We start from the raw sequence: 16,636 nt of genomic DNA, 5'->3' as shown, positions 1-16,636 counted from the left end.
GGGCAGGTGGCTGCCCGCCTCTAGGCCTCAGTTTCCCCCAAACCCGAGGAAGGGGCTGACAGGATGCTCCCTGAGGACAGGCTGCCTCGATGGCACTGGGCGCCCCTGGCAGGTGTGGTCACTGGGGGTCGGGCTGACCTGGCCTCCTTTAGGCCCCAACCAGCAAAGGACCCTCTCTAGCAAAGGACCAAAATGGCCAAATTGCTCCCAAGGCCAGGGCAGGGCTTTCTGGGGCCGCTAGAGGTGCCCTGATCTGGGCACTTTATCCAAATCCCCAAGGCTTCAGCTGGGGCCTTTGGCCATTTTCAGTCAGTGAACTTTAAACGCACATACTTAAACCTGGGACTCATGGCCATCATACAGAACAATCAATTTAAGGTGGATAAGAGCCCTCAATATACCACACAGGAGAAGACTGAGGCCAAGAGAAGTCAGGAGACTTGTCCAGGGCCACACGCCACGAAGTAGCAAGACCTGGAGAGAACCGGGGTCTGTCTGTCTCCAAAGCCTGGCTTCTGCACGGCTCCTTAAAGGAGTGTGTCAGAACACAGGGCTTAGGGACAGCGCCCACCGTGCTTCCATGATTGGACCCCTTAGAACATGTACGAATGATTGTTGTTTTAATTACTTATATTAATTAGTTATTGTCATCGTCAACCTAGACCTGCCTGTCTTGTACCGGGGCCATCCTAGGGTCTCCAAAGCTGGGGCAGGAGCCACGGCCAGACCATCCCACCCTCAGCCTGGCTCAGCTGGGTCCCCACCAAGCCCTGCTGGCTTCCCCAGCCTCCTCCAAGGGGAGAGCCCCCCCACCCCGCACCTGCCTCCTTCCCTCCCATGCTCACCTGAGGGTCCGGCAGGGCACTCTGCCCTCCTTCACCAGCTGCAGGGCCTCCTCGTAGGCGGCGGCAGGCCTGGAGAGTGGGCTCGGGTAATCTCCAACCTGCAGGGACTCAAAGAGCTGGGGAGAGGGTGGAAGCCTGTGTCAGCAGCATTGGCAGGCGGGGGCGGAGTCTTGGGGTGGGTCAAGGGCACCTGCCCAGGGGACTTCTGGTGGAGTACGCCCTGGGGGCCAACACTTCAGAGGGAACGTCAGCAGGAATGCTGGCTGAGGGCAGAGGCCCGGGTTTGAGTTCTACTCTGGCCCTCAGCATCCCCATCACCGGGTGCCCTTCCCAAAGGGACCATCTACTGGACACACACCCGTGTCCTCCCATCCCAGGAAAGGACAGCCGCCTGGCACACGTGGCCATGGTAGGAAACTAACCAAGCAATGAGCACTCGGTCTGGAGAAGGGAGAGGCCGGCGTGGGCTGGAGCTGCTGGGGACGGGGACCCCTGCCCTCACTCATAGGACCTACGACCCCGGGTTTCTCAGGCTTCCCCATTCCAGCAACACTGAAGAGTCCCCCGGGGAGCAGCATTGGCGACCTCCAGATTCTGCTCCCATCAGAGGAAACGCCTTCACTTTCCCACAACCCAGTGCTCGCCCGCCAAGGAGCCACGCGGGAGCCCCGGCCTTCACCCCTCTCCCCGCAGCCATCCCCCGAACCCACGCCACCTCAGTGGCGGAGAAGAAGGAATCCTCCGAGGTCAGGCTGTCCTCATGGTCCGCCCGCAGATGCAGCGAGCCCTCGGTCAGGGGCAGCATGAGGGTCCGCTCTGGGCAGAGAGGGAAGGGAGGGGCTGAGCTGAGACTCCTGAAATCACGATCGAGCTAAATGTACACCAAGCCACCCAACGCCTGATTCTGGACGAATGACGCTGATGGTAGCAAAGCTCCTATTTTCTGTGCTCACGTCAGGGGCCCTGCCACGTCTGCACCGCCTGACCCTGAGGCCTGTGGGCCCTGAGCTCTGAGGGCAGGCTGTGCTGTGCTGTGTGGCCCTGGGCAAGTTGCTCCCCCTCTCTGACAAACTGAAACGGCCTCTGATGCCAAAGGGCCCCTCACTCAGCACTTCCATCCCACCCGCTCAAGGGCGAGGGGGTCTGGACACTCAAGGGGACTGGGGAAAGGTTCACAGCCCTGAATGCCCCACCAGCCTTCTCTGTCACACGGGGAGGCCAGAGGAAGTGGGACTGCTCGGACGGGGACAGAAGTGGAAGATGTGTCACCCTGGCCAGCCCTCACTGGGCCTGTGTCATCACTGGAAGAGCCGGGGAGCCCGACACTCAGTAGTCTGATGTTGCCCCCTGGGGGGCGGAGAGCCCCCAGGGAAGGGCCCTGGGGGGTCACAGTCACCACACAGGGTCTGGCACGCAGCAGGCACTAGGAGAACATGGGCTGCTTGGCTGAATAACTTCATTCCATCTCAGTGATGTCACACCCCTTGACCTCAATGGGCAGGGCAACGGCACAGGCTAACCTCCACGTGAGCCGCCCTCCGCCCACCCGCTGCCCGCAGAATAGGGCTCAAACCAAACACCTGGAACAGCCAGCAGGGGAGATATTGACATACAAGCCCCAAAAGCCCGCTCCCAAGGGGATGGGGCAAGGCACACCGGCCAGGGACTCCCGGGGCCTCATTCCAATTCTGTTCCTGCCTGTGGGGACTCAGTTTCCCCGTCTGTGCAGGGAGGCGCTGATCGGATGAGGTCGTGGGCCCTGGGGATCATTCGCCCCGGCCCCGCTCACCGAGGTCCAGCAGCATGTTGTCGGCTGGAAAGGTGGACCCGAACTCCTCCTGCAGGTGGTAGGCCCGGTGCAGCAGGGACTCCAGCTTCTCCGCAAACTCCCTTCGCTGTGACTCTGGCTGTGGGTAAAACAATGACGGTCAACCCAGGCCCCCCAAGCTCCCCACGCCAACGGCCCATTCCTTCACCATGATGGGGGCCCAGCCCCCAGGGAAACAGGGGACAGCTCTGAGGCCCAGCAGCAAGCACAGGTCTGGACTGAGCTGCCCCACACAGGAGCCACCGGCAACGCACAGCCAGTGCACACTTGAGACTCAGCCAGTCCCACCTGACATGGGCCATAAGCATAAATACACACCAATTTCAAACACTTAGTATCCCCCCGCAAAAAAACCCCCAAGACTACAAGAACGTGAAATACCTCAGTGATTTTTCATCTTGATTACATGTTGAAATGATAATATTTTGGATATACTAGATTATAGAAAATATATTATTAACTCATTTCAGGGCTTCCCTGGTGGCGCAGTGGTTAAGAAGCCGCCTGCCAATGCAGGGGACATGTGTTCGAACCCCGGTCCAGGAAGATCCCACATGCCGCGGAGCAACGAAGCCCGTGCGCCACAACTACTGAGCCTGCGCTCTAGAGCCCGCGAGCCGCAACTACTAAGCTCACGTGCCGCAACTACTGAAGCCTGCGCGCCTAGAGCCCATGCACCACAACGAAGAGTAGCCCCTGCTCGCTGCAACTAGAGAAAGCCCACGCACAGCAATGAAGACCCAACGCAGCCAAAACTAAATAAATAAAATTTAAAAAGTCATTTCACCCATTTCCTTTTGCTTTTTAATGTGGTCTCCAGAAAATTTTAAATAAGATACATGACCTCCTACTGAACAGCGCTGCTCTAGACCCGAGCAGACCTGGTCCAGACCTTGGCGCCACCAGTTCCGAGCTGTGTGATCCTGAGTAAATAACTCCCTCATTCTGAGCCTCGGTTTTCTTATCTGTCAACTGAAGTAAGAGAACCTACTTCCTAGGATTTTAGGGAAAACGTGAATGAAATAAGGTATATAAAGTACTTCCTACAAGACTGGCCCATGGTGATGGCCAGTAAGTGCTGGCTATTACAATCAGAGGGCAGTTAGGAGCCCAGAAAGAGCTGGGTTCAACCCCACTGTTCCTATTAACCGTGTGCACTTGGGAAGGCATCGCACCCCTGGCACCACAGCCTGTGGCCTCAGTGACCTCCTCGCTGCCCTCGGCCTCCACACCAGGGTGTGGGGAGATGGGGGCACTGCTCCTTTGAACCCAGGAGCTTCTAGGCCAGGGGGCCAGGCACGGGCAGGCCTGACCCTGTTTTCCACAGAGGCTGCCAGATCCTGCAAGCACATGTAACCAGACCCTGGGGAAGAGACAAGGGCCAAGTCGGGCCTCAGGCCACTGGGAGAAAGGGGCGGAAGCAGTCAGAGGGGGACAGTAAGATTGTAATGGCTGCCTTTCACTGAGCGCTAGCCCTGGACAGGCAACTCGCTGTTCAGCCTCAGGGCTTCCTTGAGGCAGGGATTGCCATGACCCCACTTGACACAGAAAACTCAAGGAGGTTATGTGGCCCAGTGCACCCAGCTAGAGCCTGGCGGAGCCCATGGGACGCCAGACCTGCTGGCCATCTTGCGTAGTAACGCTGCTCAGTGTGGCCAGCAGAGGCTTGTATCTTTGGCAGATCTGCCAGCTCTTTCTCTGGGAAGCCACCTTGGGTTAGAGAATGGTTTCCTACATACGACACAAGTGACAAAAGAAAAATTAGATACACTGAACTTCATCAAAATTAAAAACCTTTGTTCTTCAAAGGACACCATCGAGAAAGTGAAAAGATTGGGAATTCCATGGCCATCCAGTGGTTAGGACTCTGCGCTTCCAATGCAGGTGGCACGGGTTCGATCCCTGGTTGGGGAACGAAGATCCTGCAAGCCATGAGGTGCAGCCAAAAAAAAAGGAAAGTGTAAAGACAACCCCCAGAATGAGAAAAAACATCGACCAAAACAGTACAAGAAAAGCCTTCTCCTCCTTTCCCTGCAGACCCTCTCCTCATAGATCACTGTTAACAATCTCCTGTGGGGACTTCCCTGGTGGTCCAGTGGTTAAGAATCCACCTTCCAATGCAGGGGACACGGGTTCAATCCCTGGTCAGGGAACTAAGATCCCACATGCTGCAGGGCAACTAAGCCCACGACGCCACAACTACTGAGCCCTCGAACCACAACTAGAGAGAAGCCCAAGTGCCACAACAAAAGATCCCACATGCCACAACTAAGACCTGATGCAGCCAAAGATATAAAAATAAATAAATAAATAAATATTTTTTAAAAAATCTCTTGTGTTATCTGTCCAGAGGGAAATAAAAGTGCACATACACACCAGCAGTTACCAACAGGCATATGTAGGCAAGGATGGATGTCTTTTTAAAAATGTACACATCAGCAGAAATTAGTACAACATTGTAAACCAACTATACTTCAATAAAAATAAATAAATAAAACGTACACATGGGTCATGAATCACTATGTTATATACCTGTAACTTACATAATGCTACACGTCAACTACATCTCAATAGAAAAAAATGTAGATATGGGTCACTATACACATTCTATATCTTGCTTTTTTCACTTCATAAAATATAGTGGAGAAGGCAACCTAACAGCCCATACAGTTTTCCTTCAGCCTTTTATTTTTCTTCTTTGCCTCACCACGCGACTTGTGGGATCTTAGTTCCCCAACCAGGGATCACACCCCCACACCTTGCATTGGAAGCACGGAGTCTTAACCACTGGACCGCCAGAGAAGTCCCTTCTTTTTTTCTATTTATTTTATTTTTTTTTTTTTGGGGGGGGGGGCGGGGGGCTGCGTTGGGTCTTTGTTGCTGCACACGGGCTTTCTCTAGTTGCAGCGAGTGGGGGCTACTCTTCGTTGTAGTGCACGGGCTCTAGGCCCGCGGGCTTCAGTAGCTGCAGCACATGGGCTCAGTAGTTGTGGTTCGCGGGCTCTAGAGCGCAGGCTCAGTAGTTGTGGCGCATGGGCTTAGTTGCTCCGCGGCATGTGGGATCTTCCTGGACCAGGGCACAAACCCGTATCCCCTGCGTTGGCAGGCGGATTCTTAACCACTGCGCCACCAGGCAGGCAGATTCTTAACCACTGCGCCACCATAAAGGCTGCCTAGTATTCCAGACCCCTACTGATGGGCACTTACAGTCTCCAGGTTTTCATCTTTTTTAACTATTACAAAACAATTCATCCTAGGACATATATTTAGTGTGTTTTGCAGAAAAAAAATTTTATTTTGGCTTTTCCACTTTACCTCTCTTTTCTGATACTGAGATAAATATTCACTTATAGGAAGCTTGGACCAAAAAAAAAAAAAAGTATAAAGAAAAGACAAGACAAAAGCTGTGTGACCCAATCAACTATGAACACAGGCTATTTCCCTCCAGCCCTTCAAGAATGCTTTTTTTTTTTTTTTTTTTTCCAAGGGCATGCGGGATCTTAGTTCCCCGACCAAGGATCAAACCCATGCCCCCTGCGGTGGACGTGTGGGGTCTTACCCACTGGACCGCCAGGGAAGTCCCCATTTTTTTGTTTTTGGCTGTGTTGGGTCTTTGTTGTTGCGCACGGGCTTTCTCTAGTTGCAGTGAGTGGGGGCTTCTCTTGTTGCAGAGCGCAGGCTCTAGGCACGCAGGCTTCAGTAGTGGTGGCAACGTGGGCTCTAGAGCGCAGGCTCAGTAGTAGTGGTGCGCAGGCTCAGTAGTAGCAGCACACAGGCTCTAGAGCGCAGGCTCAGTAGTTGCGGCACATGGGCTTAGTTGCTCTGCAGCATGTGGGGTCTTCATAGACCAGGACTCGAACCCATGTCCCCTGCATTGGCAGGCGGATTCTTAACCACTGCGTCACCAGGGAAGTCCCCCTTATTTTCTTTATGTAGTCAGGATCAGGCTGCAATCACCAGTGTGGTTTACTGAGTAATTACCAAGTACCAGGCATGGGCTAATGCACCTTACGTGAACTTTCTTACTTAGCTGGGTCAACATCCTGGTCAAGCGGAAGCTCCCATCCAGGAGGACGTGATGGGCTGGCAGAAGGCGGCGCTGCTAGATGCCTCCCAAGCGTGGCCCCCCACCAGCCACACCACCAGTCTTCTCGGTGGCCGGGGGTAGGAGAGACCCGGGGGAGGACTGCCTACCTCGGACAGCGCCTCTGAAGCGGTCTCGGGGTTCCGGAGGCCGTCCCCCCTCTGCCCCACGCTCAGCGCCTGCTCCCACTTCTGCAGAGCTTCCTCAAATAGCTCCATGCCTGAGTGTGGGCGGGGGAGACGGGAGAGAAGGGTGTCAGGCCCCCAGCAGAGGGAGAGCAGCCGTGTCCCCCACCACGTCGCTCAAGAGGGAGCTCAGAAGAGCGAGGAGGCAGGAGAGCCCGGAAGGATGGGAACAGCCAGGAACGTGTGGACCAGGTCCTGACCCTTTTTTCAGGGCTGGCTAGCTTGCAGGTCTTCATTCAGACCAGATCTGTTCCTGGAGACTCTGCCCAGTCCAGAAATGGCTGGAAACCATTGAGCCGGGGATCTGGGGTGGGTGGTTTTGGAACTGGTTGAAAGCAGCACCCAGAAAACCCAGCCCAGGCTCCCGGGAGGAGGCCACGCTCCCCACTACCCTGCCTCGGCCGCGGGGGTGGGGTGAGCGCTGGGCAGGGGGTGCCCAAGGCCGGCCTCCTGGCCCGTACCTTGCATGTAGAGGCTCTCAGCATTGCCGCTGCTGGTGGTCACGGACTCCTCCATCCCTCTGGTGTCCCATGGCCCCGAGCATGCAGCCACAGGGCTGGATGAGTTCACCACTACCATCTGGGTGCCAAGTAGCGCAAGAACCCGAGAATAAGGGATGAGGCCTTCCCGGACCCTTTGCAGGACCCCTGAGCCTCCCCCCACCCCCCACCCCTCACCACACACCACGTGCCCTCTGCAATACCATCCCTGAAAACAGCCCCGGGCCGCAGTGGCGAGCCCTCCGCACAGCCTGCTTCCGTCAACTCCAAGCGCCTGAGGACGGGTCACAGAAATGGCCAAAGCAGGAGGAAACACTGAGGCCAATGCCCAACCCAGGAAGCTGCAGCCTCCTACAAAACCCACCCTGAGCTCCACTCCCGAAAGGCATGACCCCCTCCCTGCTCCGGGGCTACACTACAAGTGAGACAGGGAGGACGCAACGTGCACCCATTACACACGGGCCGGCAGGGCCCGGCTCTCACCCACGCATCTCTCCCACACGAGCAGCCACCCGCCTCCCAGGCGGGAGCAGAGCCAGCTCCTGCTCATGCCTGGGTCCCCAGGGCAGTGGCCGGCTCAGAGCTGGGGCTCAGTGCTCGCTGGATGAATGAACAACTAGACGAGTGAATGAGCCAAAGCCGTTCCCCAAGAGAAAATAAACTTCTTTGTCTTATTTATCTCTCTGTCCTCAGCGCCTAGTAGTCTCTGACATAAAGCCGGTGCTTGCTCAGTGTCTGATGAATGAATGAATGAATGAATGCACTTTCATGGGTAAGTATCTTCCCCAAGAGATCACAGCTTCTCTTCCGCATTTATCCACCTTTCCCTCACCAGTGCCCGGCACACAGTGATCACTGACAATCTCTGGAAGTCTGCACGGATGGATGAGTGAATGAACCAACGAATGAATGGGTGGAACCTCTTCTCCCATCTTCCTACCAGCCCAGAAGCCCCCGAGGGCAGAGACCGGAGCCCCAAGGCCGTGACAGGCACCCTGCTACCCTCACCGAGGCCAAGCTGTGGGAGGAGCCTGAGTGCTTGCTGGGCTCGATGGAGGAGATGCCGCTCAGAGTGTCGTTGCTCTTGCTACTGGGGCTCTGGACCCTCCGGCTGGAGTAGCCTGTGAGGAACAGGAGAGGGGTCACGCCAGCTTCCCACCCAGCCTTCGCACGGCTGCTGCCCGCTCCGGATCCCTCTCCCCGTCTTCACCTGGGAGTCTGTCCTGACCTTCTAAGTCAGGGTGACAGCAGAGCACCCCCAGGGCGTGCACCTAGCAGCAGAGGGCTGGGCCCCTGCCCCTTGTCCTGCTCACTTCCGTACCCCCGTTACGCGGCGCAGGGCCTGGCCCGGAGGGGCCTGGATCTGCTGGGTTAAGCCTGAGAATGAGGCCCAGCCACTTCTCCCTCCTGACTCAGCTTCCCCTGTGTTGTTGACTGCCTGACTGATCTGGAATTCTCCTCCTTCAAAAAAGGACTTGAGGTACCAACTTTTCAAAAGACATAGTTTTGTTTTGGTTTGGTTCTTTTAAGTGAGAAAAGTAGGGAAGGCAAAATAAGGTGGAACCAGAGATGGTGCTGGTACAAAGTAGGCAAGCAAGAGGTTAGTCCAGAAACGACTCCAGGCTTCCAGTGGAGCCAACGCAGAATGGAAAGCCAGCTGTGCCAGCATGTCTCGTGGTCTTGTTCTAGACTGGTCTACAAACTTCTCTGTCCAATTGAAAAGACAAAAACTTCCCTTTTGCAATGATAATTCATAATTAAAAGTCATTGTCGGGCTTCCCTCGTGACGCAGTGGTTAAGAATCCTCCTGCCAACGCAGGGGACATGGGTTCGAGCCCTGGTCTGGGAAGATGCCACATGCCGCAGAGCAACTAAGCCGGTGCGCCACAACTACTAAGCCTGCGCTCTAGAGCCCATGAGCCACAACTACGGAGCCCACATGCCACAACTACCGAAGCCCGCGTGCCTAGAACCTGTGCTCCGCAACAAGAGAAGCCACCGCAATAAGAAGTCCGCGCACCGCAACGAAGAGTAGCCCCCGCTCGCCGCAACTAGAGAAAGCCTGAGCACAGCAACGAAGACCCAACGCCTCCAAAAATAAATTTAAATAAATAAATTTTTTTAAAAAAAGTCATTGTCACTTTGATAGCTCCATGCCTGAGTGTGGGCGGGGGAGACGGGAGAGAAGGGTGTCAGGCCCCCAGCAGAGGGAGAGCAGCCGTGCCCCCCACCACGTTGCTCAAGAGGGAGCTCAGAAGAGCGAGGAGGCAGGAGAGCCTGGAAGGAGATTTTGCCTCTTAAAACAAGTTTCTTCCAACATGAGAGCCTTTGAGGACTCCTTGCCTTAGAAAGCGACCTGTACACGGCATACACTGGGTTACTGGGTTACAAGATTAACGGGCCCATAAGAGGCTTTCAGAGCCACACCAGCAGACACAAAACAGGTCAGTGGCTGCCAGGAGCTGGGGGAAGGGGAAAGGGGCTGACTACCAAGGGCCCTGGCGGCATTGAGAGCAACAGTTCTTGACTGTGGTAGTGACTGTATGACTACAAGTGTTTGTCAAAACTCAAAAAAGGGTGAATCTTACTGTATGCAAAGAGAAAAAGAGGGGGATGGTGAGAATACCAAAAGGTTCAGGAACCATCTGGCCCTTTCTGCTCCTGAGCCAGGGGACTTCCATCGCTGGACGGAGGAGCTGCACCCCACCAGCCCACTCTGGACCCAGGGCTCCCAAAGTGTCCTCAGATAATGAGAACCATCGCTTCCAATGACATGTGCATCCGGCCACATCACCCAGCAAATCCTTACAATGACTTGCTTCCCAGGTGAAAGGGACTCAGCTTGGAGACAGGATGTCACTAGCCCAAGATCTCAGCTAATAGGGGTCCAGCTGAGACTCGACTCCAGGTCAGGCCCTTCCCCACCACCTCACACCTACCTTTCTTCACGGACGGGACCTTCCTGGCCATGAGGATGGGGAGGGGCGCTGTGCCCAGATGCTCGCCTCCCATCTCGGGGCCGACCTGCTTCTTCTTCCGCCGTCGCCTCTTGAGCTGGTGGGCGGCCAAGGCCAAGGCCACAGTCCCCAGGGCCGTGGCAAAGAGGACCTTCCTCAGGCCTGGTGTCAACCGCAGCTGGGAGAAGGCAGACTGCAAGAAAAGAGGGAGGCAGCCAGTTACATCTCCCTGGGAGAGCTGCCCTGAGGAACACGTGAGGGGCAGGGGACGCATCAGGCCCCCAGGGGATACCTGGTGACCAGGAAGGACTGACAGGCAGCCACCTGCAGGGGGCTGTGGGGGTGGGAGCTGGGGGCCCTGGCCTCTGAAACCTGGGTCACAGAGATGTAAAAGAGGGGGACGGGGAATGGCAAAATGACAAGGCTAGGAGATCATATCTGGGGTCCAGCAGGTGTCCCCAACACCATCGGTCAGGATTCTACCAGCTGCAGCGACTGAGCACCTATGCCAGCTACCGCACCAGGATTTCACCTGTGTTACCTGTCCGAATGCCCATCATTTTCCAGGTGAGGCACCTGAAGCTCACACGGGTTAGGACGCACGCTTAAGGTGACAGAGAGGCAGAAATGGAACTGAGGTCTGCCCACCCCACTTCTCCACTCTTCAAAGACAATGACGTTCACTTCACCCGATGGTCCATCTGTACACTCCCCTGCTCCACCCTAACTCTGCCTGCTGGACTGGGAGCCCCTCGAGCGAGGCTGCATCCCACAGGGCAGAGCTTCAGGAAGTGTCAAGAGAACTGGTCGGCCACAAACATTTCAAGTTGGCAGGCATTACTGACCTCTTTTATAAACTGAGAAACTGAGGTCAAGAGTCCACATAGGCCTGGGGTGGAGACCGGGCTTGGGACCCCAGACTCCTAACCCAGTCCTCCTTACTCTGCTCAAAGAGGACTGCCTGGGACAGCAATCACGAGGGCCCAACTTTCCTGGATGCTGAGGGACCCTGGGATGAGTGGCTCAGTGTTTCAGGGACCAGGGAGGTAAAGGGCAGGACCACAACCCGCCCCGATCTTTACCTGCCCAAACGTCGTGTAAAGGAACACAGGGATCTCTGCCACCGTCATGGCCAGGGCCTGGATCACGGACACACCCTCCGTCCTCCGGAACGCCATGGCAGGAGCGGGACCCCAGGCGAGAGCCCTCGGGGCCGAGAGCTTCCAAGGAGAACGTCTTCAACTGGTTGCTGGCTGGGTCCCGGGCACCATCCACGCCCCGAAAGGACAGGGACACACATACCAGAAGGTCCCTCCACAGAGCTGAGAGACAGACGACCAAGTCAGACACAGGGTGTGTGCATGTGAGCATAAAGAAACACACACAAGAGTGCTCTGGGGGATGAGGTGGGAGCAAAGCCCACGTGTGGAATGCGAGGCCTGGAACCAGGCCCCCGCCTTCTGCACCTGCCAGCAGGAAGGTAGCCAAACGCCCCACAGACTTTCTGCCCACCTTGAGCCCTGGGAGAAGGCAGTGTCTGGCACGCTGGCCCAAGTGAGGACCCAGAGCCTGGGAGATGGATAGGTCGCTCTCAAACTTGGGGCTTTATACCACACTTTCTCAATCTTTTTAAACCCATGGCCCACGTGCTAAGCAAAAACCTTAGGTCCCTAAAGGGTCAGACCCCTGAGTGAGAATCATTGCATCATTTCCACCTCCCACAAAACCAAGAATGTTGTACTTCCTGTGGACGTATTATGAAAACAGCAGGGTATTTCCTCCAATAATAACAGCTACTACACCGTATGTGGGTATTCTGTGCAGAGTTCCTTACATACATTATTTCATTGAATCATTACAGTTCTGTGAAGTAGATGCGATCTACCTCCCACACCCCTGCCAATTTCCAACGAGGAAATTGAGGCTCAGAAAAGCTAAGTCAGGAGTCCAAAGCCACACAGCTGGTACCAGGCGGAGTCAGGACTTGGACCAAGATCTAACGGACTTTCGACCCTGTGCTCAACACAACCCTTTCGCCAAATCTGGCATGGAGCAGGAAGTGGGAGCCTCAGCAGAACTACAGACTACAAGGGCAACTTTCCCCTGGGGCCTTGTGAGACCCCCAGGGTACTCCACGGCGAGCTCCCCGACCACCACCACCAAGGCCAAGGAGGTCTTCAGGGTCTCCTGGGACTTCAAACGAAATGACCACGAAGGCCAGATGGACCCTGTCTACCTGGGATGGCGGCCAAAGTCACTGGACTGGCACAAGAAACGGCTTATCCTCAGTGAGTGGGAAGGATGAATGATCCTATCAGTTAGCTCTAGGGCTGTGTGTGTGTGTGTGTGTGTGTGCGTAGAGTAGGGGACATCCTGCCAGGAGGCTACAAATTGAGTGATGTGACCTCCAGTGGTCACAAGCCAGATCTCTCAGCACCACCCCCAACTTGGCCCAAGCCTCAGAACGAACGAGGGAAGACAAGAACATCAGAGGATCAGCGGCTACTATTTCCCAAGCACTTACTTTAACAGGCCAGGCTTGGAACAGGCTCTCCATGGAGGGTTTTAAGTCTAGTCACCCACAGAACCCTCAAGGCAAGCACTGTTTATCTCAATGATGGGGAAACTGGGGCTCCAAAAGGTAATCAAGCCTACCGAGGTCACTGAGTAAATGGCCAAGCTGGGATATGACCTCAGCTCTGGGGGACCCCAAGGCTTGGCATTTACCTGCAGGAAAGTCAAAAGCAGCCTCTGCTGCCCCGACTGAGGAAGAGTGGCAGGTGCCAGGTAATGACACCCACCCCAAGACAGCTTCACTCCAGGAATGGATCGAGATCCAGCCCAACCATACCCCATCCTTCCTCCTGGCACGACCCAGGGCTGAATGCGAGAAGCCTGCACCTCTTCTCTGTGATGACAAGACCATGGCAATGTCCCCCCACCACGTGGACACTCCTAATGTCGTCCCAACCTGGGAAAGTCACCTCTCCTGCCCTGTAACCTTGGGCAGTAACCTCCTCGTTCCACCCCCACCAGGGCACTCACAACCTCTCAGCTTGGATGCCCACGCTTTCCATCCCGGACACCTTCTCCCCTGCCCTGAACCACCCCGTAAATGACTCTAGCCTGAGCACCCTTCATGCCGCCTTGACCCCAGCAATGTCCCCTCTGCCCAGTCTCGGTTCATTCCACACCGGTGGGACACCTCAGCAGTCTGACCAGGACCGGCACTGAGCACTCCCACGCTGGACCTCAGCAATACCCCCTTCTTCAGAATCTGCTCTTTCCATCCCAGACAATTCCTTGCGCATGCCCTGGTCAGGCCCCCTCCTCTCTTGCCCCGACTCCCGGAATATCCCTGAGGGTCGTCCAGGTGCCCACTGCCGCCGCCTTCCACAGCCCGCGCACCCGGTCCTTCCATCCCGGTACTTGCCCAGCGCGGGTCCAGTACCTGCGCCCCTGCTCCGATCTCTGCAATGTTCCAGGCCCGGGCATCTTCCCACTGACCGGGTACCTTCCGTTCCACCTCTCGCGCCGCCCACGGCCCGAGTACCTGCTCTTTCCAACGCTGGCCCTTCTAGTCCGGCTGAGCTGGGACACCTGCAACCCTACCCAGTTCCCCGCTCAGGGACGGCTCCCGCCCGCTGCAAGCCTCAGTCCCGGACCTTGCCGCGCCGCCCGCCTGCTCCGCGGGCTCAGCCCGGACCGCCGCCACTCACCCAGGATCCCATCGCTGCGGAAGGACAGCGTCTCCTTCTCCGGCGCCCGCGCAACCAACCTCGGGGCCACGGGGGGCGTGGCCTCACGCAGGGCCAACCTTTCTTTGGCCAATGAGTGTCGCCGAACTCCTCTGCACCGCCCCGGCCTCTGTGCAATTGGGTGGGTCACGTGACCAATATTGTCTTACCCTCCCTTCTCCCTCTGTTCCGCCCCCTAAGTGCGGTTGAGGCGCGGAAGTGATTTTTTTTCTCTCCTGTGATTGGCCATCGAGATTAGATTGACCCGGGTGGCTGAGTGAGGCGGGGCCACTCTTAAAGGGATGAGGCGGAGCAAACAGGTTTCGAAGGCGCTTTGTGGAAGGAATTGCCGGTGGTCTGAGCTCTCACTTTTGGTTCTTCTGCCTCCACTGGTGCCCACACGGACAAGTTCTTCCCGCCCTCCGAGCGCCCACTTTCCAACGCCACCGCCTCTAACTTCCTACAGCATTCTCCTAAGCACTTGCCACTCTCCACTTTCTGGGGTTGTTTGCAGAAGTGCCAAGCCTCCCCTACGAGACGTTGTCTCCCTAAGAGTTGGCGTCAAGTGATTCGGTTCACTGTGCCTTGCACTAAACACTGGGTTTGGAATCAGGCCTCCCTGAGTTGGAATCAAGTTCTGCCACATCAGCTTTGTGGGGTTTACTCAGTTTACCCCTCTGTAAAATGGGAATGGAATTCTTGCCTTGCCTGAGTAACGGGGCTTTGGTGCTGATCATAAGAAAACAGTGTGGCAGCCCTTTCATAACCAAAGAACTGGACACATCTAAGTTTTTTTAGTGTAATTATCAGTAAGGTCACATTCTTTCATTCATCAACAACTAATATTTCTGTGTGCCAGCCCTTTGGCTGGACTTGGGAGTGCAGTGGTGGACAAGATACATATAATTAAGATACTTAATTACAATCTTATGTGATATTGCTCTAATGGTGGAAACTCAGGAATATGGAGATTCCCAGGGACACCTGCGCTCCCATGGGGAGGTGAGAGACTCCCGAAAGAAAGTGACGTCCAAACAGAAACCTAAGGATGACTAAGAGTCAGCTGGGCAGAGAGAAGAGGAAGGAGTGTTCAGGAACAGCATGGGCTGTGTGGTCCAGAGGCAAGAGCGAACTTGGCGTGTTGTTTGTTTGTTTGTTTTTTTTTTTTTGGTCATACCCCACATCATGCGGGATCTTGATTCCCGACCAGGGATCGAACCTGTGCCCCCTGCAGTGGAAGCACAGAGTCATAACCACTGGACCACCAGGGAAGTCCCCAAACCTGGCATCTTTGACTCAAGGTGGCAGAGAGAGAGGAGCGTGGTAGCTGATGAGCCAAGGAAGTGGCAGCCAGAGCAAAGGAGAGCAGGCTCCACCATTGAACTGCCTGCGTCTGGGGCCAAATCCACTGCTTCCTCCCCTGTGTCCTTGGGCAAATCACTTAACTTCTCTAAACCTTAGCTTGCTAAAATGAGGAGAATGATGGTTTCTGAGCTTTTGCGAGGACCTTAAGTGATTATTCACTTAAAAGTGCTCAGTGCTGGGCCTGGTGTGGTCTTAGGACCTTTTGGCCATTGCTATTAGAAAAACCGCAGTAGCCAAGTAGAAAGCTAGATAAATCGATGCAACATACGGACTGGGACAGCTACAAGATCGGGAGTAACTAGGACCTACTGTCTCTCTCTCTCTCTCTCTCTCTCTCTCTCTCTCTCTCTTTCTCCTTTACCCTGCTGTTTTTCTTCCCAGGATCTGACCTGTTATATATCTGTTTATCCAAGAGGGGAAGAGCCTTGTTTTGTTCACTGCTGCATCCATGGCACCTAGAACAGCCCCTGGCACATAGTTGGTGCCGATAAGGTCTTTCTCCTTGACCAAACCAGAGTCAGGCTCCTGTGAGCCAGCCCTCTGCTTGACTAGGTGCAACCTTGAGTTTCCATCTTGTGGAGTCCAGGTGTAACAAGAATTCTGCAGGGTCAGTTTAGTAAAATCCCCAACCCTGGGTATCTGATCACCCTCCATATTTGATCAAATTCTTCATCCTCCATCCTCAATATCTTATCCCCCTACCCTGCCCTCCGCAAGAATCTCACTAGCCTTGATGTTCCCACTTAGTCATTTTCCATCCCCTGACATCCCCACTCTGCTCATTGTCTATAAATCTCCACTTGTCCTTGTTGTATTTGGAGTTGAGACCAATCTCTCTCCCCTACTGCAACACCCCCCCCTGCACTAGGCTCTCTTGAATAAAGTCTTCCTTACAGTCCTTAACAAGTATCATGAATGGTTTTTTCTTTAACCTTGCTCAATGTGGTTATTGAATGAATGAACATGTAACTACATTGATTTATGGCTCTTGAAAGATGATATGATTGTATGCTGGCTAAATAAATGATATAGTTAGCTACAGACAGACACTGGTACATAAGTCAGTGATCAATACAAATAGAAATACGTAGTGAACACATAGAAACACACAAAGAAACACATAGAGATGATGAAC

The 16,636-nt window shown here is 54.9% G+C and overlaps 1 protein-coding gene across 3 annotated transcripts in view; it reads right to left on the bottom strand.

Annotated features, from left to right (window-relative positions):
- Window positions 1–14,212, bottom strand: part of MIGA2 (mitoguardin 2) — a 43,428-nt gene extending 29,216 nt beyond the window's left edge. The window contains exons 1-9 of one of the 3 annotated variants that reach the window (XM_033858803.2): window positions 14,119–14,212; window positions 11,482–11,721; window positions 10,382–10,592; window positions 8,451–8,563; window positions 7,404–7,521; window positions 6,868–6,977; window positions 2,635–2,752; window positions 1,561–1,661; window positions 846–961 (exon numbers count right to left, since the gene is read on the bottom strand). In XM_033858803.2, the coding sequence (XP_033714694.1) occupies window positions 846–961; window positions 1,561–1,661; window positions 2,635–2,752; window positions 6,868–6,977; window positions 7,404–7,521; window positions 8,451–8,563; window positions 10,382–10,592; window positions 11,482–11,577 (983 nt within the window). In that variant the 5' untranslated portion in view covers window positions 11,578–11,721; window positions 14,119–14,212. Of the gene's footprint in view, window positions 1–845; window positions 962–1,560; window positions 1,662–2,634; window positions 2,753–6,867; window positions 6,978–7,403; window positions 7,522–8,450; window positions 8,564–10,381; window positions 10,593–11,481; window positions 11,722–13,850; window positions 13,869–13,952; window positions 14,066–14,118 lie in introns of those variants that run through there. The other 2 variants (XM_033858801.2, XM_073806697.1) reach the window with 2 other exon arrangements.
- Window positions 14,213–16,636: the final 2,424 nt, after the last annotated feature.

The sequence above is a fragment of the Tursiops truncatus genome, chromosome 6, assembly GCF_011762595.2.
Source record: "Tursiops truncatus isolate mTurTru1 chromosome 6, mTurTru1.mat.Y, whole genome shotgun sequence".
Lineage (NCBI taxonomy): Eukaryota > Metazoa > Chordata > Mammalia > Artiodactyla > Delphinidae > Tursiops > Tursiops truncatus.
Note: the sequence above shows the minus strand (reverse complement) of the source record. Positions and strands in the feature narration are given on the sequence as shown.